General features: G+C 49.2%; 1 protein-coding gene across 5 annotated transcripts in view; it reads left to right on the forward strand.

The window, feature by feature from the left end:
• The window catches only part of ITPR1 (inositol 1,4,5-trisphosphate receptor type 1), a gene marked incomplete at both ends in the record, with an annotated part of 305,516 nt that overhangs the window by 181,138 nt on the left and 99,599 nt on the right, over positions 1-24,779 (forward strand). For 2 of the 5 annotated variants that reach the window (XM_080718249.1, XM_080718251.1), the window contains 4 exons: positions 62-173; positions 9,132-9,164; positions 16,702-16,737; positions 18,114-18,161. In XM_080718249.1, the coding sequence (XP_080574375.1) occupies positions 62-173; positions 9,132-9,164; positions 16,702-16,737; positions 18,114-18,161 (229 nt within the window). Of the gene's footprint in view, positions 1-61; positions 174-9,131; positions 9,165-16,701; positions 16,738-18,110; positions 18,162-24,779 lie in introns of all 5 variants that reach the window. The other 3 variants (XM_080718252.1, XM_080718253.1, XM_080718250.1) reach the window with 2 other exon arrangements.

Here is a 24,779-nt window from a genome sequence, read left to right on the forward strand (position 1 = left end):
GTGTTTGGAAGTGAAAGAGAGTTTCAGGTTAGTAATCTGTGTCCCCCCCCCCCCCATTTAGGTTAATCAAACATACAAAACAACTGCTGGAAGAAAACGAAGAGAAACTTTGCATTAAAGTTCTCCAGACCCTCAGGGAAATGATGACTAAGGACAGAGGCTATGGCGAAAAGGTACTGCCTTGGCTTTTTGTTTTTCTTTTCCCCCTTAAGCTGTTTCCCTTGTTGCTGAAGGTAGCTAAGTCATATGACTATGGCATTCGAAGTCAAATATGCTGGGCTAGAGCATGTGTCTAGCAATGACCTGGGTTCCATTTCTAGCCCTGCAAAACACAAAAAGAAAGGAAGGAAGGAAGGAAGGAAGGAAGGAAGGAAAAGAAAATCAAGAAAAAAGTCACATTGACCTGGTTGTCTTTTCCGTTACCGCATAAAGTCATGTCAAAGAATCAGCTGCACGATTTTTTATTTCCATCCCCAGCGAGAAGTCACTATCTCCTGTGCACCGAAGCCAGCATTCCTGACTTCGGGGCTTCGGCTGAGCATGCCTGTGGGCTTTCTGGCTTCTTCCCGATGAGATCCTTTACGCAATCCTTCCAAGGGCACCAAGAAAGTCCCTGCAGTTCTAACTGGAAGCAAGGCAGGCAGGCACGTCACCATGGCTGAGTGAACTTGTGAAATGGACAGTCGCAGGCCCCGTGACCCAGCCCGCCTTAGTCTCTGCAGGGACCGAGTGTCGCCAAGTCTCCTGGGTTGGGCAGAGGAGAGCAGGCGAAAAAGAACCTCATTTGAAGGTGGTGACACTCACTGTCTGCTGGCTGCTTCCAGCAATCAGTTTTGTGTACGTAGACACACATCAGAGGACCCAGGAACTCATCTTTCCGCGACAACCCAATCATCACAAGTTTCAAAGTTTGCCAAAATGGTGCTTTCTAACCTCTGCAGGATCTCATAGTAACATTAGAGCAACTTAGCCCGGCATGGTGGTGCACATCTGTGACCTCAGTGCTTGGGAGGCTGAGATAGGAGGATCGCAGGTTGAAAGCCTGACTCAGCAACTTAGTGAGATTTTTTTTTTTTTTCCTTCCCGGTACTGGGCATTGAATCCAGGGGCATTCTATCTTGGAGCTACACCCCCAGCTCGGTTTTTTATTTATTATTTTGAAACAGGGTCTCACTGAGTTGCAAAAGGCCTCACTAATTAGCTAAGGATGGCCTTGAACTGCGATCCTTCAGTCTCAGCCTCCCAAATGCTGGGATTACAAGTGTCCACTACCACACCCTGCTAGTGAGACCCTTTTATAAAATGAAAATAAAATAGGGTTGGGAGTATAGCTCAGCAGTAGCATGCTCCTGGGTTCAGTCCCTAGTACCACACAAGCACACACACACACACACACACACACACACACACACACATGCACACACAAACACACAAAATTAGAGCAACTCAACAAGTGAAAACATAAAAGTTTTAGGTCATTATTACACTAAATATTCCTTCACTATCCCCAAATCGCAAGGCTTTTAAACATCACTTTAAATGTTTAAAACATATAAATTAAAAGGCAGCCGGGCGTGGTGGCGCACGCTTGTAATCCCAGCATTCGGGAGGCTGAGACCCGGAGGATCGCGGTTCGCGGACAGCCTCAGCTACTTAGTGAGGCCCTCTGCAACTCAGTGAGACCCGGTTTCAAAATAAAGAATAAAAAATAGGGCAGGGGGTGGAGCTTGGAGGTCAAGTGCCCCGGGTTCCATCCCCAAACCCGCAAAAAAAATTTTTCTAATTAAAAAAATATAAAAGGCAAATAAATGTCGGCTAATTAGAGAAGAGACTTCTGTAACTCAATAGGAATTTTATGGAAGCATCTCCTGCTGGGCAAAATTTCTTAAGTAAAAATAGTAGAACGAGCCGGGTGTGGTGGCGCACGCATGTCATCCCCACGCTGGGGAGGCGGAGACAGGAGGATCGCGCAGGTTCTAAGCCAGCCTCGCTGGCTTAAGAGACCCTGTTTCCAAATAAAAAGTATAAAATAGGTCTGGGAGTGTTGCCTGGAGGTAGAAGGCCTTCCAGGAACCCCGGTACCACCAAAAAAAAAAAAATAATAGTAGAATGAAGCATAGTAGTGGCACAGGCCTGTAAGCCCAGGACTCAAAAGGCTGAGACAGGAGGAGCACAGGTTCAGAGACAGCCTCAGCAACTTAACTAAGCTCACAGCCACTTAGCCAGACCCTGTTTCCAAGTAAAAAATAAATAAATAAATAAATAAATAAATAAATAAATAAATAAAAAGAGCTGGGGATGTAGCTTCAAGGTAAAACGCTCCTGGATTCAATCCTCAAGACCACAAAAACAAAATAGTAGACCAGAAGAACCGCGTGCTACTGAGAAACAATGAGCGGCCCGTTCTTAAACAGAGGAGAGGAAAGTGATGGCAGTCCCGGGGACAGAGGCCAGGCAGATGGAGATGCTATTAAAGGATAAATGGCCGGGCGTGCTGGTGCACGCTTGTAATCCCACGCTTGAGAGGCGGAGACAGGAGGGTCGCACAATTTCGAAGCCAGCCTCACTGGCTTAAGAGACCCTGTTTCCAAAATAAAAAAATATATAAAATAGGTCTGGGAGTGTAGCCCGGAGGTAGAAGGGCTTCCAGGAACAACCCCAGTACCACCACCATAAAAAAAAAAAAAAAGAATAAATGACCAGGGTTGCAACAAGAATTCTCTGGCCTTGGCTAAAGCTCTCAGGCCTTAGCTCATCCTTGGCTGGTGAAGAAATTCGTTACCTAGAAGCAGAGAGGCCAGGAGGAAGAATTTGTTTATTTTCCAGACTGGTGGGGGGACTTTCACCCCCTTTGGAACCTAAAACTCTCTAGGCAAAGTTAGGAAATAACATTTTATTTTATTTATTTATTTATTTATTTATTTATTTATTTATTTATTTATTGGCGTGTCTGGGGATGGAACCTAGGGGCATTTGACCTCCGAGCTACACCCCCTGCCCTAGTTTTATTCTTTATTTTGAAACCGGGTCTCACTGAGTTGCAGAGGGCCTCACTAAGTAGCTGAGGCTGTCTGCGAACCACGATCCTCCAGTATCAGCCTCCTGAGTGCTGGGATTACAAGCGTGCGCCCCCACGCCCGGCTAAGGAAATGACATTTAGAAGCCCACATGTGGTCACTAGATCCCAAACCTACGGCGCTTACCTGTAGCTGTGGGGCCCATCTTTGTAGAAAAATGCCAACCAGCCGTTCACACTAATGGCCAGTATCTCTGCTTCTCTCGATGCGGGAGTGGGTATGAGCTTCCTTTCCTCAAGACCCTTTGGTAACATTTTGAAGGGTTTTCTGTCTGTCCCCACGTGAATAAAACCAAGTGGTGCATGGGGCCAGGCCAGCTTTGTCCAGAGCAGAGGGAACCCAGAGCCAAAGCCCTAACCTTTCTTAAGCAAACCGGTTGGCTCTAGTCAATAAAGCAGACGAGGTATTCTTAGGCTGTGGCGCTGAGGACAGCAGGGTGGGTAGAGGCTGTTCCCCTCCTGTCAGTCGCTTCTTCTGTGCCTTGTGTCCCATGACTGACACCTTCCTGGGGACGTCCAGGGCTGTTCTACTTAACTGCGCTCTCCTGAGCCTTCACAGACCCTGAATCTTATGATCAGAAAGGGCCTCCAGCCTCCCCTCATCCTGGCCTCCGCTGCACACGGGGAGGCCGGGCTGTCCTCGGTGACCCGAAGCTCCCGCTTTAGATTCCAGACTAGAACCTAGGTCCCCTGAATCCCAGTGCGGGGGCCCTGGCCAACACCTCTTGGATGTGTTTTCTTGCCTTTTCTCTTCTACAAAGATGAGGCCCAGGTGCTCTTCCTCACCTCCGCTTTTAAATTCAATTTTGGGACTTTATCAAGAATACTAAAGTTAGCCGGGTGTGGTGGCGCACGCTCGTCATCCCAGCATTTGGGAGGCTGAGACAGGAGGATCACGGTCCGTGAACAGCCTCAGCCACTTAGTGAGGCCCTTTGCAACTCAGTGAGACTCTCTGTCAAAATTAAGAATAAAAAATAGAGCCGGGCGTGGTGGCGCACGCTTGAAATCCCAGCATTCGGGAGCTGAGACCAGAGGATCGCGGTTCGCGGACAGCCTCAGCTACTTAGTGAGGCCCTCTGCAACTCAGTGAGACCCTGTTGCAAAATAAAGAATAAGCCGGGCGTGGTGGCGCATGCTTGTCATCCCCATGCTTGGGAGGCTGAGACAGGAGGATCGCACAGGTTCAAAGCCAGCCTCAGCTACTTAGTGAGATCCTGTTTCCAAACAAAATATAAAATAGGTCTGGGAGTATAGCCCAGAGGTAGAAAAGCCCCTGGGTTCCATCCCCAGTACCACAAAAGAAAGAAAAGAAAAGAAAAGAAAAGAAAAGAAAGGAAGGAAGGACGGGCATGAGGTATAGCTCAGAGGTCAAATGCCCATGGGTTCCCTCCCCCAGACGCTCAAAAAAAAAAAAAAAAAAAGAATAAAAAATGGGGCTGGGTGTAGCTCGGAGGTAAAATGACCCTGGCTTCCATCCCTAGTACCACAAAAAAAAAAAACTAAAGTTGACATCATTCTTTCTCATCCCATTCAAAAATGTTGGTGGGCTTCTAAGAGTCAGCTTGCCTGGACACTCAAAACCAAAGCGAAAGGTCATGGAGAAGTGTCACCTTCGTTACCGAGCACAGTAAAGGCCGATCGGGATGACTTGCACTTTTTACCCTGGTAGGTCTCCCCTAGTTTCCTGGAGTAGGTCTGTAATACCGACGATGACCTTTACTGACCTCTGGCTGAGCAGTTCTCCTCCCCTGAGCACATCTCCCGCCTTATCTCAGATGAGCCTCCCAGATAGCTATCGAGGTTGTTATTAACTATTTTTAAAGCTGAGTGAGAAGAGACAGGTTCAGAAAGTTTGCCTGAGGTCACATGTCTAATAACAGGGATCCGGGAACTCAAATCCAGACAGACAGTCTGATTCCAGAGAGCAGCTCTGCACCCTAAGTAAACAGACCATCACCAACTACAGCGTTCTGAGGTCCCTTGACAGGCTTAATACGCAAGTTTTCATTAGGTGTGAATGATACAGTGGTCCTGACAGCACCAAGTTTCAGTAGCAGAACCTAAAGATCTAGGCTTCAGCTGAGTTTACTAATTTGAAAACAATCTCCATTTAATGCCAACAGACTACAAACTGGGATTGTCCCAAAGCCATCCAAAATCTATTGTTCTGACCAGAACCCTTGCAGCCGAGGCTTAGTGAGGAGGAAGTACAAGTCCGCTGTTTTTGGTCCTCTGCCTCCAAGAAATTCCCGACCACAACTGTCACAGATGATAAGAGACAGGAGCTGCTGAAGGTCGCTGGAGGATGTTAAAAGTTGTGAATCATAGCCGGGCGTGGTGGCGCACGCTTGTCATCCCCGCGCTTGGGAGGCTGAGACAGTAGGATCGCGCAGGTTCGAAGCCAGCCTCGGCTACTTAGTGAGGCTCTCGGCAACTTAGTGAGACCGTTTCCAAATACATTATAAAATCAGTTTGGGAGTATAGCTCGGAGGTAGAAAGCCCCTGGGTTCCATCCCCAGTAACCCCCCCACACACACACAAAAGTTGTGAATCACGACCACTGTCTCAGCCCATTTTTCTCTTACTCTAATGAAATGCCTGAGGCTGGCTATGTTATAAAGAAAAGAGGTTTATTTAGTGCCCAATTCCGGGAGCTGAACGTCTGTGATCAGGTGACCTCATTGACTTAGCCGCCGGGAAGGACCAAGAAGTGTTGAGCACCCTGGCAGGAGCCTAGGTGGATGCAGGAGATCACAGACGAGGCCAGGAAGCTGGAGAGGGCAACATAAGTCAGGCTCGCTATTAGTGTATCAACTCGAGTCCAAGGGCAGGCGGCCAGTACCCTCAGTACCTTCTGCTAGGTCCTTCCTGCTTTCCATGGTACATCACGTTACGACGGTCTAGTCTCCAACACGAGAAACTAGAGGGAAAAAGTCACGCTGTATCCAAACCACAGCAATCCCCTCCAGACTGAACAAGGTCATCTTTGGCTGGGCGCGGTGGCGCGCACCTGTCATCCCAGCATTCGGGAGGCTGAGACCGGAGGATCGAGGTTCAAGGCCAGCCTCAGCTACTGAGCGAGGCCCTTCGCAACTCAGGGAGACCCTGTTCCAAAATAAAGAATAAAAAATAGGGCTGGGGGTTTAGCTCGGAGGTAGGATGGCCCTGGGTTCCATCCCCAGCACCCCCCCCCAAAAAAAGTAATTTTTAACTGTGATGCTAAAATGCCATGGGTCAGCAGTGCATTTTCTATCTCAGAGTGAGTGATAAATATTTTTAAAATTACCAGCCACTTGTGGTGGGCACGCTTGTCATCCCCGCACTTGGGAGGTAGAGACAGGAGGATCGCGCAGGTTCGAAGCCAGCCTCACTGGCTTAAGAGACCCTGTTTCCAAATAAAAATATAAAATAGGTCTGGGAGTGTAGCCTGGAGGTAGAAGGGCTTCCAGGAACCCCAGTACCACCAAAAAAAGAAAGAAAGAAAGAAAGAAAGAAAGAAAGAAAGAAAGAAAGAAAGAAAGAAAGTAAGGAAGGAAGGAAAAGAAAAAAGAAAATCAGGCTGGGGTATAGCTCGGAGGTAGAATGCACCTGGGTTCCATCCCAGTACTGTAATAAATAAATGAATAAGTAAGTAAGTAAATAAATAAATAAATAAATAAATAAATAAATAAATAGGGCTTGGATGTAGCTCAGAGGTAGAATGCCCCTGAGTTCAACTCCAGCACCGCGCGCGCGCACACACACACACACACACACACACACACACACACTATACGAGGACTTTATAAAGATGCTGAATGTGCAATTCCTGCTAAGCTTCCCTCTTCATCTACAGAATAAACTGTGTTCATGTTTACAGAAAAGAAAAACCCAAGCCCAAAATGTCCATAGGTAAACATTTTTAAAATTTAATCTGAATCCCTCTCCAACTCATAGAGAATCTTGGTGCCCCTTGAGGGCCCAAAGATTGAAAAAAGGTGTAGTTATTTTTTGTGTCAGCTTCTCTGTCATTTACTGTAGGTTTTTTATTAAGCTGCTGTTGACTTAAATGATTAGTCAAAGAGGTCTGGAAAGAAATTCAGAAATCAACCAGGAACTAATGTAAAAGGATCTCTCAGAATTTATGTAAAATCGCCTCCTTTCCTTCTGAATAGGAGCGGTTGTTTTATTACCAGAGAGCGTATGACCTGAGGAAATGCCAGGGTTTTCATTGTGTTCAGATTGTCCATCCTCAGCCAATTGCCAGAGCTTCTTTGTTCTAGATGAATGAAGTGTTAGCACTCCTAGCGTTCTGCCAGCCACCTCAGTTTGTAGGAAACGCTAAATACCTAAGCATAATCATTTTTAAAAATCACTCCAGGACCGCTCGGCTTTCCTGAAATGAGTGTAATTGTGCCAATTCTCTTGTGTTTTTGAATTTCCCTTGGACTTGATGCTAATAAATGCCCTATTACTAATATCAATTGACTTGACACTAATCATAGTGGGGGAAATGTCCTGTCTGGCAGCCATGGACAGTGCCAGGCTGGGCGTGTGTGAGTCTTATTATCTGCTAAAGTTGAAGTTGGAGCCGGGCGTGGTGGGCACGCTCGTCATCCCAGCACTCGGGAGGCTGAGACCGGAGGATCGCGGTTCGCGGACAGCCTCAGCTACTTAGTGAGGCCCTCCGCAACTCAGTGAGACCCTGTTTCCAAATAAAGAATAAATAAATAGGGCAGCGGGTGTAGCTTGGAGGTCGAATGCCCCTGGGTTCCGAACATCCCCAGACCCACAAAAAAAAAAAAAAAGTTGAGGTTGGTTCTGACCAAGCCCCACTGTAACATGGGCTCCTGATCCCCCTCTCCATGGGGTCCATAAACTCAGTCTAAAAAGTGTCTTCAACACCAGATGAAGACCTGTCATCTGTCATCCCAGTACTTGGGAGACTGAAACAGGAGGGTCGCCGGTTCAAGGCCAGCCTCAGCAAGTATAGTGAGACTCCCATTAATTTAATAAGAACTTTTTCCAAAATAAAGATAAAATAGGGCTGGGAGTATAGCTCAGAGGTAAAATGCCCCTGGGCTCAATACCAGTACCACAGAAGGAAAAGAAAAAAAGGGAGAGAGAGAGAGAGAGAAGGAAGGAAGGAAGGAAGGAAGGAAGGAAGGAAGGAAGGAAGGAAGGAGCTGGGCATGATGGCGCATGCTTATAATCCCAGCATTTGGGAGGCTGAGACAGGAGGATCGTGGTTCATGGACAGCCTCAGCTACTTAGTGAGGCCCTCTGCAATTCCGTGAGACCCTGTTTCAAAATAAAGGATTAAAAAAATAGGGCTGGAGAGCCGGGCGTGGTGGCGCACGCTTGTAATCCCCGCGCTTGGGAGGCTGAGACAGGAGGATCGCACGGGTTTGAAGCCAGCCTCAGCTACTTAGTGAGGCTCTCGGCAACTTAGTGACACCCTGTTTCCAAATAAAATATAAAGTAGGTCTGGGAGTATAGCCCGGAGGTAGAAAGCCTCTGGGTTCCACCCCCAGTATCACCAAATAATAAAAAAGAAAAAAAAAATATATATATATATATAGAGAGAGAGAGAGAGAGGGGGAGGGAGGAATGGAGATGTAGCTCAGAGGTAGAATGCCCCAGGGTTCCATCCGTAGTCCCACAAAAAAAAAAAAAAAGGAAAGAAGGAAGGAAAAAGAAAGAAAGAATTTTCTTCTAAATTGAGTTAATTTTACTCTAGTTTTTCCTACCCCCTTCTGAAAATAAGCTGTGTGGGGAACCTACTGATGTGCCCGTGCCTCCACGTGAGCACGAGGCCCTCTTGAGACCTGGTGAAGGGGCTCGTGGGCTGCGGTGCCTGGCACTGCAAGATCATGGGGGACCTCCTGCCCATGGGGTCCCAGAGCAGACGTCACCGGGAGCCGTGACAGTCCCCACGTTGCCCACACCCCTTGAAACCGTCACCTCCGGTGGGGCAGCCAGGCATAAGAACAGGTTTGCAAAGTTTCTGACCTGGGCAGGCTTCTGCTTTCTTTCCTAACGTCTTCTCTTTCTCCCCCCTTTCTTCTTTTCCAGCAAATTTCCATTGATGAATTGGATAATGCTGAGGTCCTAATTCTGTTGGATTTTCCGTGTTTTGTGTCCCACGGTTGCGTTTCCCCACCCCCGTTCAGTGAGCTCTGTGCTGTCCTCTGGTCTCAGTGGCGTCTAGCATCCGGCTTTGTGTGGCGTCCGTCCTGGAGTAGGCGACGTCTGTCCTGTCTGCGTCCGAATGTCCCGTGTGTCCGTTTGCCCTCTGTCCTTAGAGATCCCACCTGGGTGTGGATAAAGATTTTCTCATCCCCGATCCCATTCAGTCCCTCGCGGTGTAGTATCTACACTGAGTTCGTGGCAGACATTGGCCGTGGACGTGTCCCTCAGGCTCAGTCTTGATATTTGCATAAAGAACTTGTCTAGCTGTATGAAAAGAGATAAAATTGCCTCGGCACCGTTAGAAGGTGGTTCCAAGAGGAAGAGGAGGAGGGAGAGGGAGGAAGAGGAGAAGGAGGAGGAGGAGAGGGAGGGGGAAGAGAGGGAGGAGAAGAGGAGGAGGAGAAGGAGAAGAAGGAGGAGAAGGAGAAGAGGAAGAAGCAGCAGCAGTAACGACTCTCTTGTCTGTGTTGGCAAGTATTGACTGGGAGGTTCACGCGGCCATTCGGAAGGCCGTGTGCCCACCCAGGAGGAGGAGCGGAGTGCAGGGCACCTCAGCTTTTCCTAGGAAAACATCTGTTTACCCAGAAATTGAGATGCCACCAGTGGCTTCTCTATTCAGGTGCAACACAGTAGTTAATTGTCTTGGAGACTGGCGAGTAGGCTGCCATTTTGTTTGGGATTTGGCGGGCTCTGGCACGTTTTCTATTTGGTGCCTGGGTGTCAACATCCTGGCCCTGTTTTTAGGCTAGTCAGTAAATGGTGTCAGGAAAAAAAAATTAATTTGAGAAGTCAGTGCGCATGACTGAGAGGTCCTGTCGGTTGGGAAGTTGAGCCCACTGGGATAGAATTCCGTTTGACTCTTTAGAATCACTTTTCAGGTCTACTTAGAGATCCCAGCCTTCTTTCAGGACCAATTAATATCGTATTTCAGATGGGATCTAGCTACCAGATGGAACATATTATCTATCGTATTGTGGGCTATCATTAATACACCGTAATTTCAGAGAGATAAAGAAATGGTTCCCATATACCCACGGAGTCTTGGACTCACAGGCTTAACACCAGAAGCAATGTGCATGTTTATTCATTTGGCCCTGCTGCCTCAGGAGGGGGGCTCAGAGTGGTGCATTTAATACAGGGAAAGTGTGGAGCTGGCTCGGGCCTGAGGGGTCTGCACATGAATCCCATAAGCAAAGGTTGAGAAGACGAGGAAGAAGTGGTAAATGAAAAAATATATGTATAGTCAGGCATGGTAGCACTGTAACCCTAGACCTTGGAAGGCTGAGACAAGGGGATCACAGGTTAGAGGCCAGCCCCGCAACTTGGCAAGGCCCTCGGAAATTTAGTGAGACAGCTTCTAAATAAAATAAAATTAAATAAATAAATAAAACAGGGAGCCAGGTGTGGTGGCACCCACTTGTAATCTCAGTACTTGGGAGGCTAAGATGAGAGGATTGCGCAGGTTCAAAGCCAGTCTCTGCTACTTAGCGAGGCTCTCGGCAACTTAGTGAGACCCTGTTTCCAAATATAAAATAGGAGCCGGGCGTGGTGGCGCACGCTTGTAATCCCCGCGCTTCGGAGGCGGAGACAGGAGGATCGTGCAGGTTTGAAGCCAGCCGCTAGCTCTGGCTTAAGAGACCCTGTTTCCAAAAATATATATATAAAAATAGGTCTGGGAGTGTAGCCCGGAGGTAACCCCAGTACCACCAAAAAAAAAAACAAATATAAAATAGGTCTGGAGGTGTAGCCTGGAGGTAGAGGGCCCCTGAGTTCTATTCTCAGTCAAACAAACAAACAAATAAATAATAGGGCTGGAAGTGTAGCTCGGAGGTAGAATGCTCCTGATGTAAATCCCTAGTATAAAAAAAAAGAGAGAGAGGTACAGTAGCTTAACAATTGAATTCAACCACAGCGATTTTTTTTTTCTGTTTGCTGTTTATAGTTTCTCCACTTTTGGGTTATTGGTTAAGCCAGGAAAAAAAAAATACCCTATGCCAAATTTCTGTGCCGGAATCCTTGTGCACCTACCTAGTGCTGTAAAGGCGTCTCAGACTTACATTTTCCCCCCCTGAACGGCTGAGGTTGAGTTTCCGTTCGCCCAAGTCCAAATCGCGGCGGCCGCGTGTCTGCTCACTCAGCTGAGGGCGCAGCGCGGGCCTCCTGGCTGGGACCTGGTTGCTTGCTTACGGAAAGATTCCACAGTTGGAGCAGGTGTGTTTATAATTATACTCTAGGAAATAGAATACCGTCTGTTTATAAAAGAAGAATGTGCCGGCAGGCTTTGGGATTCTTTGAACATTCCCTGAGGAGGTGACTGTGGGTCCCCTCGGCAGTGTTACCCCCGGGAACCGGCAGCACCCGGGGCCCCCGCGCCCGGCCCGCAGGCCCTCGTGCTCAGAGCAGAGATGACCAATTCACTGGCCTTTACCATCGGGGCTGTTCTGGAAACTGCCTCAGCGCCGGTGGCTTCTCCGCACCAAGCCTCAAGCCCCTGTGTGCGGCTGGAAGCCCACAGCCCCGCTCAAGTTTAATGAGAGCTCGCGCTGGCCCGGGACTAGGGCTGGCCTCACACCTAGTCCGGGTGCCAACGTTCCAGATCCTCAACATAGCACGAGTAGCCCTTCCCGCAGCGGAAGGCCAGCCGGGCACCCCTGTCCCCAGCTAAGGAAGGGCCAGTGACCTTTGGGGACAGAGCCCAGGTGCGTGTGCCGTGAGCGACAAGCACCCGGCCGGCCAGAGCCACAATCCCACTGAGACCTCGGGTGAGCCGAGGACAAGCAGGAAGTCCCTGCAAGACGCGTGCGTGCGCCGGCCCGGCGTGGCTGTCTTCCAGCTCAAATCTCATTTGCCATCAGGAAGAGGAGGGTTTGGGGCTTTGTTTTTGTCCTTTGACAGATGAAGGGACGGAGTATCCTCACCCCCATTTTTTTCTCTTCCCCTAGGGAAGTGAGGGGCGAAGGGAGTTGAGAAGAGAAGGGAGCTGTTTCCATTGGCATTCCTCCTTCCCTTTGACTCCTCTTTGGTTCATTCATTCATTCATTCATTCATTTTGGGGTACTGGGGATTAAACCCAGGATCATTCTGCCTCTGAGCTACAGCCCCAGCCCTGTTTTATTTTTTATTTTGAAACAAGGTCTGAGTCGTAGAGGGCCTCACTGAGTTGCTGAGGCTGGCCTCCAACCTACGATCCTCTTGCCTCAGCTTCCCAGGTACTGGGGTTACAGGGCTGCACCGCCGAATCCTCACCCAGCTCCTTAGCTCCTAGCATTTGAAATGTGCTGGGTTGTTATAAATGTGTACAACGGCATAACTATTCCCCAGATCAAGATAACAGATTATTTTTCATCACCCCCCCCAAAACTCCAGTAACTTGTTCTTGGCTTTCAAACAGACACCAGTCAATGGCATAAAGGCATTCATTTCTATTTCTATTTTTTAAGTACCTGTTACATTTGACGCAGGATGCTAGGGGGTTTGGAATCAGCGGTGCCCCCAATAGACACAGGATCTGCCACTTTGGACCTTACAGTTTTGTTGCATAGAGAGAGACAGTAATGCCAATTCCTGTAAAGTAACAGCTGCCGGTCCTAAGTGAGAAGAGAGAGGTAGCTACAGTCCTGGCAGGGGGTCGGGTTAAGATAGGTGCGTGAGCGGCCCTAGGAGGTGGCGACCCGAGTCCTTCTCTAAAAGGATTCAGGAAGGCGACTGGTTCAAGAAGGGGAGGTTCAGGAAGAAGCTGTGCCGAGCAGCCTGGGCTTCAGGCAGCGGCGCACCGCCCACCTTGCGCACCCCGGGCGTCCCTGGCGTTTGGGAAGCTTGGGGAGGGCTGCGCCCACCTTGAGGCGCGGTCACCACTGGATGGTGTTACTCAGAGCTTTGGGTGACGGCTAACAACTACAGGAAGCGGCCGGACATTGCCAGGTGGCTGCAGCCCACACACCCGGGGTCCTTGGCCTCTTCCGCCTCCAGCTTCTGCTAAGAGCCAAGGATGCTACTGGCAGGGAACCTTGTAAAAGAGGAGGGAGGAGAGGAGGAGGCGGGGAGGGGGAGAGAGAGAGGGAGGGAGGAGAGAAAGAAAGACGAGAGAGAGGGAGGGAGGGATAAGAGGGAGAGGGAGAAAGCCCGGGAGGACTGTTCGATTTCACCTTCAGGAGGCGTCCTGATGACGCTCAGCCCTGGTGGACGTGCCCTACTTTTACTTTGCTGTGAACCGCGGAGTTGGGACCCTGCCAACGCGCAGGCAGCCGTTACATAAGAGCCGCTTCTACTTTTTTTTTTTTTTTCCTGGAATTTAGGCTCACTACTGATGTGTGACCTTCAGCAGTAATTACCAATAAATGCAGCGGGGCTGTTTACTGTCAGACACTGGAAAACGCAGAGCAGACAGAAGCTACCGCAGAGTTCAGAGAGGTGGTTTTTTTTCCTTTTCTCTGCTTTGAAGTTGTTGTTTTTTTTTTTTTTTTTTTTTTTTGCGGTACTGGGGATAGAACCCAGGGGCATTCCACCTCCAAGCTAAACCCCACCCCTATTTATTTTTTTATTTTTTTGGAACAGGTTTTCACTGAGTTGCAAAGTGTCTCACAGAGTAGAAGCTGAGGCTGTCCTCGAAATGTGATCCTCTGGTCTCAGCCTCCAGAATGCTGGGATTACAAGTGTGTGGTTTTTTTTTTTTTTTTTAGTGCTGAAATTGTTTTATAATAATTGAAATGGTATCATTTCACTCAATGAAACCCTCAGCGACTTAAGTGAGACCTTGTCTCAAAATTTAAAAATGAAGCTGTGTGGGTGGCGCACGCTTGTAATCCCAATACTTGGGAGGCTGAGACAGAAGGATGTGGTTCGCAGACAGCCTCAGCTACTTAGCGAGGCTTTCTTCAACTTAGTGAGACCCTGTTTCCAAATAAAGAATAAAAAATCGGGCTGGGGGCTGGGCGTGGTGGTGCACGCTTATAATCCCATCATTTGAGAATCTGAGACAGGAGGATCGCAGTTCGCGGACAGCCTCAGCTACTTAGTGAGGCCCTCTGCAACTCAGTGAGACCCGGTTTCAAATTAAGAATTTAAAAAGGGGGCCGGGGGTCTAACTCAGAGGTAGAGTGCCCCTGGATTCCATCCCCATCACACACAAAAAAAAGGAGGATGAGGAGGAGGAGGAGGAGGAGGAAGGCTGGGGGTAAAGCTCAGACACAGAATGCCCCTGGGTTCAATTCCCAGCACCAAAAATTATTAAATAAGTAAATAAGAAGAAATAGAAACTCTCAGCTGGGCATGGTGGCAAATGCTTGTAATCACAGTATTTGGGAGGCTGACACAGGAGGGCCCCGAGTTCAAGTCTAGCAGCAGCAGCAACTTAGACCCTGTTTCCAAATAAAAAATAAAATAGGGCTGGGTTTGTAGCGTGCAGGTAGAAGGCCCCTCGGTTCCATCCCCAGTGTCACAAAAAAGAATGGAGGGAGGGAGGGAGGGAGGGAGGGAGGGAAAGGCTTCATATTAGAAAAAACCTTTTGATCATAGACTGTACCAAGGAGCTCGTTTCATTTAGTAAACCCTACCTTGTACTTTGGGTCTTCTATATTGTATTTATGAAGCTATTATCTTCTTTGAACATAGATATTTTATTCAGATGCTCCCATCTGTCAAAATTGGCAGTTCAGTGCCATGAGATCACTTTATCTGCACGGATCCCTCCTCTGAGGACGACCATCCTTACGGGAAGAAATGCCGGTTTGGCTGTGGGTTATTTTAGCCAAAATAGGTATCGGGTTTGGTGTGTTGTTTTTTTTTTTTCCCGTGCCTAAATGCATTTTATGTGCTAGCAGGCCGTATTATTTGGGGAACTTGCCTGTTGAATTTTATGAAATGAAGTTTACTGAAAATACACCAAGCATGACTTCACATTTTAGCTGGGAAGAGTCGCACAGAACGGGCAGCCCGGGCTCCCTGAACCGGATGAGAAGAGAGGCCCAGGGTCTCCCAGAGGCTGGGGCCACGCCAGGGTGGTCCCTGCTCGAGCCATGGCCCCCGCGCGCTCATTCTTCCCATTTGGTTTCACAAGTAGATCTCATGAAAAACCGTTGTCCCTTTCAGCCAGACATGGAAGTGCACACCTATAATTCCAGTAGTTGGGAGGCTGGAGTAGGAGGATTGCAGATCCGAGGCCAGAGCATCACTGAGTTACTGAGGCTGGCCTCCAACCTGTGGTCCTCCTGCGTCAGCCTCCCAAGTACTGGAATGACAGTGTATCATTTCGGAAACACATCTCCCTGAGCCCTGCTTCCATTTGTCTAGCCATCCCAGTCCTTCTAACGCCTCTGCTCCTCCCTGCGCCGTCAGGAGGTCGGATGGTTGGGAGGGATGCTTTCCCCACTCACGGGTGCAGCTGGGCTCTGGGATAAGAGGGCTGCGTCCACGTGCCCCTTGGTGTGTTGGATGGAGCAGGTCCACCTTCTGTCTGTCAGTTTGCTTTGACCTGTTGGGAAATACCAGGTTACATGATAACAGCCTTAGAGTAAAAGGATTATGTTTTTCCATCCTGGGGATCAAAGTTCCACAGTGGTTAAGAGTGCGCCACTGGGTTTCACAGGCACACTGTCAACACCTGCTCTGCCCTTTGACCTGACGCCTGCCGGCCACCTGCTGGTCTCCTGCGAGCGGCCGGAGGCGGAGCCGGAGCCCTGGCTCGGGTCCCTGGCCCCGGCTGGCCTGCACCTTGCACCATCGGCCATGCCCCTGGAGTGTGACTCCGGCCGAGGGCGGTCCAGGCAGGGCCTGGCGGCTCCATCTCATGTCATCTCCCTGCTCCGAGCGTGTGTCCTTTGCACGGACGCGTGGCAGCGGTCACACCTTCTCCTGGCCGCCACACACCCTCTCATCTTGGCTGGCGTGTCTGTGAAGCCTCCCAGGAAAGCACCTGGGCGGGACACTCCTCCACCGAGTGTCCCGGAATCCCGGACGCCCTGGCGGGGAGTCCCTGTTTCTGTCCCCTAGGCTTGAGCCTTCCGCTGAGGACCAGAATTTGGGGGGCGCTTGTCCAGGGCAGTGGGGTATAGGACTCTCGCACCCCGGGCCGCCCGCCGCTGTCCCTCCTCCCTCTCTGAGACTCTGCGGGGACACCTGGCGCAGTCAGCCCCGGATGGATGCGCGGTGCTCGTCTTGGAAAGCTCTTGTTTTAAGACCCAGCTCCTTCCTGATGGGCAACACCTACTCTTCTCATCTCTTTCCTGACTTCAGATGCGTTTCCCCAGCTCCGCCCATCGTCTCTTCCACCCCTACCATGTTCGGCCGGGTTCCAAAGACCCCCGGGTGGGCGACACGCGAGGTCACCTCGCCCCTCGCCTCTCCCGCCCTCGCCTCTCCCGTGTGTTCTGCCCTGAGCGTCCCCTGTCTCTGCGCGTCTCCGTGGCCCCCGAAACACATGCGGTGACTAACCGGCCTTCCTTTTACTCCTGACTAGCTGCCACAAACCCCGGAACCCGAGAACTCGACCGAGGTGTGTCCCACACCTATATTTGCAGCGTTAGCAAATATGGGCGCTTCCGAGTTGTCCCGGCTGCGTGTGTGCACCGTGATGGCGGGGTGTCTGTCGGGGTGTCTGTCGCGGGCAGGCGTGGGCGGGGCCCCGGCGGGCTGAGAACTGATCATTTTCTCGGATGGGGCTCTGGGTATGGCAGGCAAGCCCCCCGAGGTGGAGCTGGCCCTGGCACCCCAGACGGAGAAGGAGCCCCCGGAAGGTCTTTAGACCGTGCCGTCTCCTCCTGCTGGAGAAGAGCCATTAAGAAATTCCAGAATGACGGCATCGTACAAAAACTGACCTTGGGTCACACAAAGACGACACCGTTTTTTCAAATTCCGGGTGTTAATTCCTAGTTTTCACCGAAATTGCTTAGAATGTGGTGGGTTTTTTTACCATGTTCCCTCTCTCCTGTCCACCCTGCTGCCAACTCCACTCTCCCAGTGCTGAAGCCGAATTTATTAAAGGGTGTCCGATCAAAGAGAAGCTTTGGGGGAAGGCAGAATTCCAGGCAGCAAAATTTTCATCCAGGCCGGGCATGGTGGCGCACGCCCGTGATCCCAGTGCTTGGGAGGCTGGGACAGGAGGATCGCAGGTTCGAGGACAGTCTCGCCAGCGTAGGAAAACTCTCAGCAACCTCGCGAGACTCTGTTTCAAGACGAAATAAGAAATAAAAATAGGTCTGGAGGTGCAGCTCGGGGGTAGAACGCCCCTGGGTTCAATCCCCAGCACCCCAAAAATCACCCAAAAAATACTTTCAGGAAGGGTTCTAACATCATCCGAGTCCAAAGGAAAATGAAACGGACTTCACTAGAATCTTAAAAATAGACCACCACCGACATGGACTCGCTGGGTTGGGGTGCCAGCGCCTCGTGATGATCAGTGTGTCGTATTCTAATCAGACCCCAGGGCGATAGCTTTGATTAGAATCTGTCTGCTGGTGGGTTGGGGAAGCGATGATGTATGTGTCCGCCCAGAAGCGTGCGCTGTGACGTCCTCACGTGAGCATGCGCTCTGATGCATGTGTAAGTCGTGGGGACCGGCCTTGCTCTACGGCCCCCTTTGTGGTTAATTTGATGCGATGTCATATTTGAAACGTGATCATCTGCCAGAAAACGACGTCAGATCGAAAGACACGTGCCTGCTCATTTTAAACAGCGCGGTGGGGAGGAGGGGCCGGGACAGTGGCCAGAGTCGAAAGTCAGTGAGCATTCGTGTTGGGGAGAAAGACAACGCAGGGCTAGTCCTTGGGGTCGCCCTGGCTGTTGACGAGCTTGCAGTGTATGTTGCTTGTGATCGATGACAGCTGTCCCTTTGGTGTCATACTTAAAATGGAATTTCTGCACGCTTAGCAGGAAGTCGAACCAAGCCCACCCCTGAGACAACTGGAAGATCATAAAAGGGTAGGTGGCTCCGAGTCCTGGGTGTCTGAGCCGATGCGCAGGTCTCTCCCGCAGCCGCACGCTGAGACGAAAAGACAGCCCTTGCCGTTGTTAATATTACTAAAACAGTAATCCGCTCCGGCCCAGTCACAGCTTCTTGTGTGCCTGAAACTAACGGGTAGTTATACCTCTTATTTACTTGATCTGAGCGCTGTACACACAGCCAGGCTCCAAATAAAGACCAAGTAACATTTTTCCTCACCTCTTCTTTTCCGTGATGGCTTTCTACTTAGATGAGGTCTAAATTTTTTTTTTTTCCATCCTGATGATCATTGTAGAGAAACATGGAAAATATAAGAAAACTGGTTCATAAACGGTGCTACCCAGCTGTCAAAGTAGTTAATGTTCTTCTATGTCCTACAACTTTTTTTTTATACCCAGACTCATGTATCCCCACAGAGACACGCACATTCTCGCTGTCGTTGGAGTAATTCTAAGCAGACGACTTTTGTGCCCCCCCCCTTTAATGTTATATCTGAGCTTTTCCGTTTTTAAAAATCTTTCAAAGTCAATACCAAGTGGTTGATGACGTTTTTCTTCGAGGAAGAAATGAACAGACCTGGGTATCTTTGAATGGCACTTTCTTACAGTACTGGATTATACATTACCAAGCCGTCGTATATATTCCTATTCGGGAGAATGCGGGTCGGCACTGATTTTGGTCTTATTTTTCTGGAAGGTAACCAGATACCGCGGGTTTCTGAGGGCTCCTCATGTGCTGATGATGGCCGTGCCAAGATTTTCACCTACCTGTTGTTCACACATCATTTGTATTCATGCCTACCCACACCCGATGGCCCGACCTTCAACCCATTTCAAAGATCAGGAAATTGAGGCTCTGGAAGATTAAACACCTTGCCCCCAAGGTCATGGGGTTAGGAAATGAAAAGTGAGCTGGGTGTGGTGGTGCACGCCTGTAATCTCAGTACTGGGGAGGCCGAGACAGGAGGATCCCAGGTTCGAGAACAGCCTCAGCCATGTAGTAAGACTCTCAACAATCTAGTGAGGTCCTATTTTTAAAAAACAAAGCCAGGTGTGGCGGCGCATTGCTTGTAATCCAGTACATCGGAGGCTGAGACAGGAGGATCGCAGGTTCGCAACCAGCCTCAGCTACTTCGGCCCTCTGCAACCTAGTGAGACCTTGTTTCAAAATAAAGAACAAAAAATATGACTAAGGGTGTAGCTCAGTGGTGGAATGCCTGTGGGTTCCATCCCTAGTACCACAAAAAAAATTAAAAAAATAATAAAATAGGGCCAGGGTTGGAGCTAGCTGAGAGGTAGAATGCCCCTGAGTTCCATCTCCACTGTCATAAATAAATAAAGCCAAGGTTAGCAAGACTCTTAGCAACCTAGTGAGACCCTGCTTTCTGTTTCCAAAAATATAAAGGAATCGGAGGTGTACCTTGGAGGTAGAATGCCCCTGGTTTCAATCACTAGTACTGCAGAGAGAGAGAGAGGGGACGCGTGCGCGCGAGGGAGGGAGAGGAGGAGGAGGAGGAAGTAGGAGAAAGAAAAGAGAGAGAAGAAAGGGAGGGAGGGAGGAAAATGCCATCTGTGTTCTGGAGAATTTATGCTGTAAACGGATGGCGGACACTCCTTGGCTCTGCTCACACCCCAGCCCTGCCCAGCGTCCGCCCCCCGCAGCCCACATGCTTCCGGTTCTCTCACTCTGATGGAGAAATAAACTCTGATTTCTCAGACTATGACTTGGGAATGGCTCCCAGGAAGTTTGCCATTTGGCAGAATCCACGCCTCGGGGCCGTGGTCCTTCCTGGAGTGCCCTGTCTGTCCTGCGCTTACTGAGCGAGGCGCCTCACAAAAACACCTTTGCCACCCCTGCCTGCCCCTGAGCTCCCTCCTGGCTCTTCAAGTAGCTGGCAGAGCCGGGCGCGGCGGGCACGCTCGTCATCCCGGCATTCGGGAGGCTGAGACCTGAGGATCGGGGTTCGCGGCCAGCCTCAGCTACTTAGTGAGGCCCTCTGCAACTCAGCGAGACCCTGTTTCAAAATAAAGAATAAAAAATAGGGCTGGGGTGTAGCTCAGAGGTCAAATGCCTCCGGGTTCCATCCCCAGACCTACAAAAAATAAATAAATAAATAAAAGTAGCTGGCAAAGGCACCCGCCATCCCAACGTCCCCTAGGCTCTTGGGGACTCCGTATTGAAGAGCCTTAACCTTAGGAACAAGCACCTGTCATCCCAGTACTTGGGAGGCTGAGACAAGAGGATCGCAGGCTCAAGGCCAGCCTCAGAAACGTAGTGAGACTTTGTTGAAGGCTGCTGACCGTCGGTCGGTCGTATCACAGTGCCCTTGCAGCCTGACATGCTTAGGTAATTTCGTTGATTGGGGGGGGGGGTTTTTTAAATTCAGATGGGTCTTGCCCAAAGCATGTGACCTTTTAGTGGCTGGAACCCAGAGGGCCCAAAAGATGGCTTCCCTGACCTTAGTGTGTGGCAGTATTAACTCCTTAGGGCCGCGGTCGGCGTGAGCCTCAATGCCCACACCCTTCATCCGCCACTAGGAACCGATTGACCTCCGACTCTTAGCAGAGTGGCGAGAGGTGCTTGTTCTTAGTACTCCACATCGCTGATTTAACGTGACACTTAGTACAAATGAAACTCTCTCTTTTCTCAGTCTGAGGTAATAATATGTGGGGATTTTTTTTTTTTTTGGAGGACAAACATCTGATGTTTGTTTTGTATACTGTAGGTGTAAAATGCTGAGGCGAAAAAAAAAAACAGCATTATTATTATTTTTTGTAGTGGTGGCACAGCCGAAGTGTCATTACTTGGGAACGTCATAGAACCTGACCCTCTCGCCCTAGCCTGGCACAGCTTAATCCTTTTGAGAAAATCATATCAAGATAGATTAGGAAGGCTTTTCTCGGCAGATTGTAATTTTTTTCCTAAATTAAGCCGATGGCTCAGAAGAAGAAAAAAACTGAATTTTCTTTGAACCCAAGTTTTCACACTAGGGATTTGCATAACTTTTGATAACACTTATCCTCCCCCCTCTGGCAGTCCCCGTCTACCTAGAGTTATTTATTATTTATTTATTTATTTATTTATTTATTTGGTGGTACTGGGGGTGGGACCCAGAGGCTTTCTACCTCCAGGCTACCCTCCCAAACGTATTTTTATATTTTATTTGGAAACAGGGTCTCACTAAGTTGCTGACAGCCTCCCTAAGTAGCCGAGGCTGGCTTCGAACCTGCGCGATCCTCCTGTCTCAGCCTCCCAAGCGTGGGGATTACAAGCGTGTGCCACCACGCCCGGCCAAATTATTTATTTTTTTTAAAAAAACAAATCTCATTTGTTATTTGAGAAAAAAATCCCACTTACTCAAATATATATACATATATATTTGAGAGAGTGTGTGGGGTGTGTGTGTGTGTGTGCGCGCGCACGTGCACCTTATCATTAAGAGAGGGAAAAAGTTTGCTGGGTGGAATGTGCTTTTTCTTTTCTTTTCTTTTTTTTTCTCCCCCATAATGAGAACATTTCATGATATTCTCTTTTGGGGGAAATGTACCGGTGGATGCATCTGTTGCTATGACAACCGCGAGGGCTTTCCTGTGGCCGGAGGCAGGATGGTAACGTGAGCCTGGCGCCCGGCTGCCTGTACGCGGACCTTTTTTGACGACCCACCCGCCTTGGTTGCATTCCGGCCGAGGTCCATCTTGGCTCGCTGACCCTCAAAACCAGACGGAGGGCAGAGAAGAGCAATTATTTGGATGTTGAAAGGAACCCCAAGTCCCTCGGGGTCCCATGGCTCAGGGCACAGCGGTCTCCTGGACTCTAGTGGAAGTGGCCGTAGGTCATGGGGGTGGATGACCGCAGCCCTTGCCCCTCAGACAGAATTGTCGTGGTAGAATGCAGGAAGAACTGACCTCCCCTTTCCCCCATTCTTGTCTTAGAAGTCTGTTCTTGAATATTCCGTTAGAATTCTGTTTCTCTTATGAAGTCAGCCTGTATTTATTTATTTATTTATTTATTTATTTATTTATTTATTTATTTATTTGACGGTACTAGAGATGGAACTCAGGGGTATTCTATCTCCGACCTGCACCCCCAGCCCTATTTTTATCCTTTATTTTGAAACAGGGTCTCACTGAGTTGCAGAGGGCCTCGCTAAGTAACTGAGGCTGGCCGCGAACCGCGATCCCGCCGGTCTCAGCCTCCCGAATGCTGGGCTGACAAGAGGGCGCCACCGCGCCCGGCTTGAAGTCAGCCTTTAAAAACAAAAACAAAACAAAAAAACAGGCAGTACTTGAGGCTGAGATGAGAAGATTGCAGGTTCGAGGAGCACCTCAGCAAGTGAGACTCTCGTCAACCTAGCAAGACCCTATTTCAAAATAAAATAAGGCTGGGGGTATAGCTCAGAGGTAGAATATCCCTAGGTTCAGTCCCCAGTGTATATATATATATATATATTTTTTTTTTTTTTTTAAATCCACAATTTTCCCACTCACTTCTGCGAGTGTTGACATGTTTATCCTGAAACCGGTAAAATTTTATTTTTTTAATTTAAATTTTTTTTAATTTTAAATTTTAATTATACTCAAATGGGGCTTGCCCTGCTGTACTGGGGTTTAAACCTAGGGACGCTTCACACCAAGTTATATCCCAAGCCCTTTTAATTTGTTCTTTTAAAATAGGGACTTGCTAACTTTCCCAGGTCGGTCTTGAACTTGTGATCCTCCTGTCTCAGCCTTCCTAAGTATTTCCTGAGGGAATCATGAACCTCCCACCCAACACAAATGGGATTTTCCTCCTCCTCCTCCTCGGTCTCCTCTTCCTCCTCCTCCTCTTCCTCTTCCTCCTTCTTCTCCTCCTTCTCCTCCTCTTCCTTTTCTGTTACTGGAGATTAAACCCAGAGACATGCTACTTCTAAGCTACACCCCTCCCCCAGCGTTTTTCGCTATTTATTTATTTTTGAAACAGGCTCTCACTAGGTTGCTGAGAGCCTCACCGAATTGCTAGGCTGTCCTCCAGCCTGCGGTCCTCCTGCCTCAGCCTCCCCAAGTCCTGGGATTCCAGGCCTGCGGCACCACGCCCAGGTTTCCTCCGCCATGAGGAGAATCTTAGACTAAAACTTTTTCTTCTGCCCACAAGCAGTGTATTTAAAGAAGTTCCTAAAACATTACAAGCGACTGACTCTTCACTGGAAGCAGTCTTGGAATTTTGAATTTCCAGTGAAGAGTCCAGGTGGAAAGAGAGTCCCAGAAGCCGATAAAAAAAGGTACCCTCCTCGGCTGGGTGGCAGCAGAGGACGTGTGTGCGAGCAGGACAGAGAAGGCTCTGTATCATAATCGGCATTAACTTACCCTCTCATCTAGTGGCTCCCTGCTGCCCCCGGAGTCTGACTAGCAGAGGGAGTTCACTGAAGCGGCGGCCCTGCCTGGGTGCCCTGCGGGCTCTATATGCTTTTGACAGGTTCTGTCCTCCAAAGGGGTCTTCTCCTTCCCAGCCTGCTTTGCCTCCCGTGAAGTTTCCAGACCCATCCCCAGAGCTTATTAACGACCCTCTTTGCATTTTCCTGACGCATCACAGTGCTGGGTCTCTTCCCCAAACCGCAGGAGCCAGGTATGATGGCGCACACCTATCACCCCGGTCCTTGGGAGGCTGAGACCAGGGGGTCCCGAGTCGGAAAGCGGTCTCAGCAAATTACTGAGGGTCCCAGCAAGTTAGCTGTTTCCAGATCAAAACCAGCCAGGCGCGGTGGCACATGCTTGTAACCCCAGGACTTGGGAGGCTGAGATGGGAAGATGACAGGTTCAAGGACGGCCTTAACAAGTAGTAAGCCTCTTATCAACCTAGTGGGACCCTGTTTCAAATTTTTAAAAAAAAAATTTTTTTTTAAGCCGGGCGTGGTGGCGCACGCTTGTCATCCCAGCATTCGGGAGGCCGAGACCTGGAGGATCGCGGTTCGCGGACAGCCTCAGCTACTTAGTGAGGCCCTCTGCAACTCAGTGAGACCCGGTTTCAAAACAAAGAATAAAAAATAGGGCAGGGGGTGTAGCTCGGAGGTCAAATGCCCCTGGGTTCCATCCCCAGACCCACAAAAAATAAATAAATAAAATAAAAAATTTTTTTAAAGGGCTGAGGATATAGCTTGGAGCTAGAATGCCCCTGGATTCAATCCCCAGCACCACCAAAAAAAAAAAAAAAAAAAAAAAAAAAAAATCTCAAGTCTTTATTTTAGAGACCTGCTACATTTTAGCACCTCTCTCTGCTGGACTCCCTCTTTTGATAGTTCCTGAGGGACCCCTGCCTTGCTTCTGTGGAAAACCGCCCAGGGCAAATTCATAAAGCCTTGGCTTTTAGAGACATAGACTGGAGTGCAGGCTGGGGGCCCCTTAGGAGCAGAGTACAAGTAGGTTAGAAATGGAAGAATCCTGGCTTCCTTCCGTGTTCCGGCTTGCTCATCCATCCTGGTTTAAGGATATAAATCAATGGCTGGCCTAGTTATAGTTGAGTTAGAGTTCTGAGAGGCATCGCATGCCCTGCCCAGGACTCCTTTGATGTTTAATATTATTTTTTCACTTTTTTTTAACTATGGGAAAAGTCAAAAGATATAC

This window comes from Muscardinus avellanarius (assembly GCF_963383645.1).
Source record: "Muscardinus avellanarius genome assembly, chromosome: 22".
NCBI lineage: Eukaryota > Metazoa > Chordata > Mammalia > Rodentia > Gliridae > Muscardinus > Muscardinus avellanarius.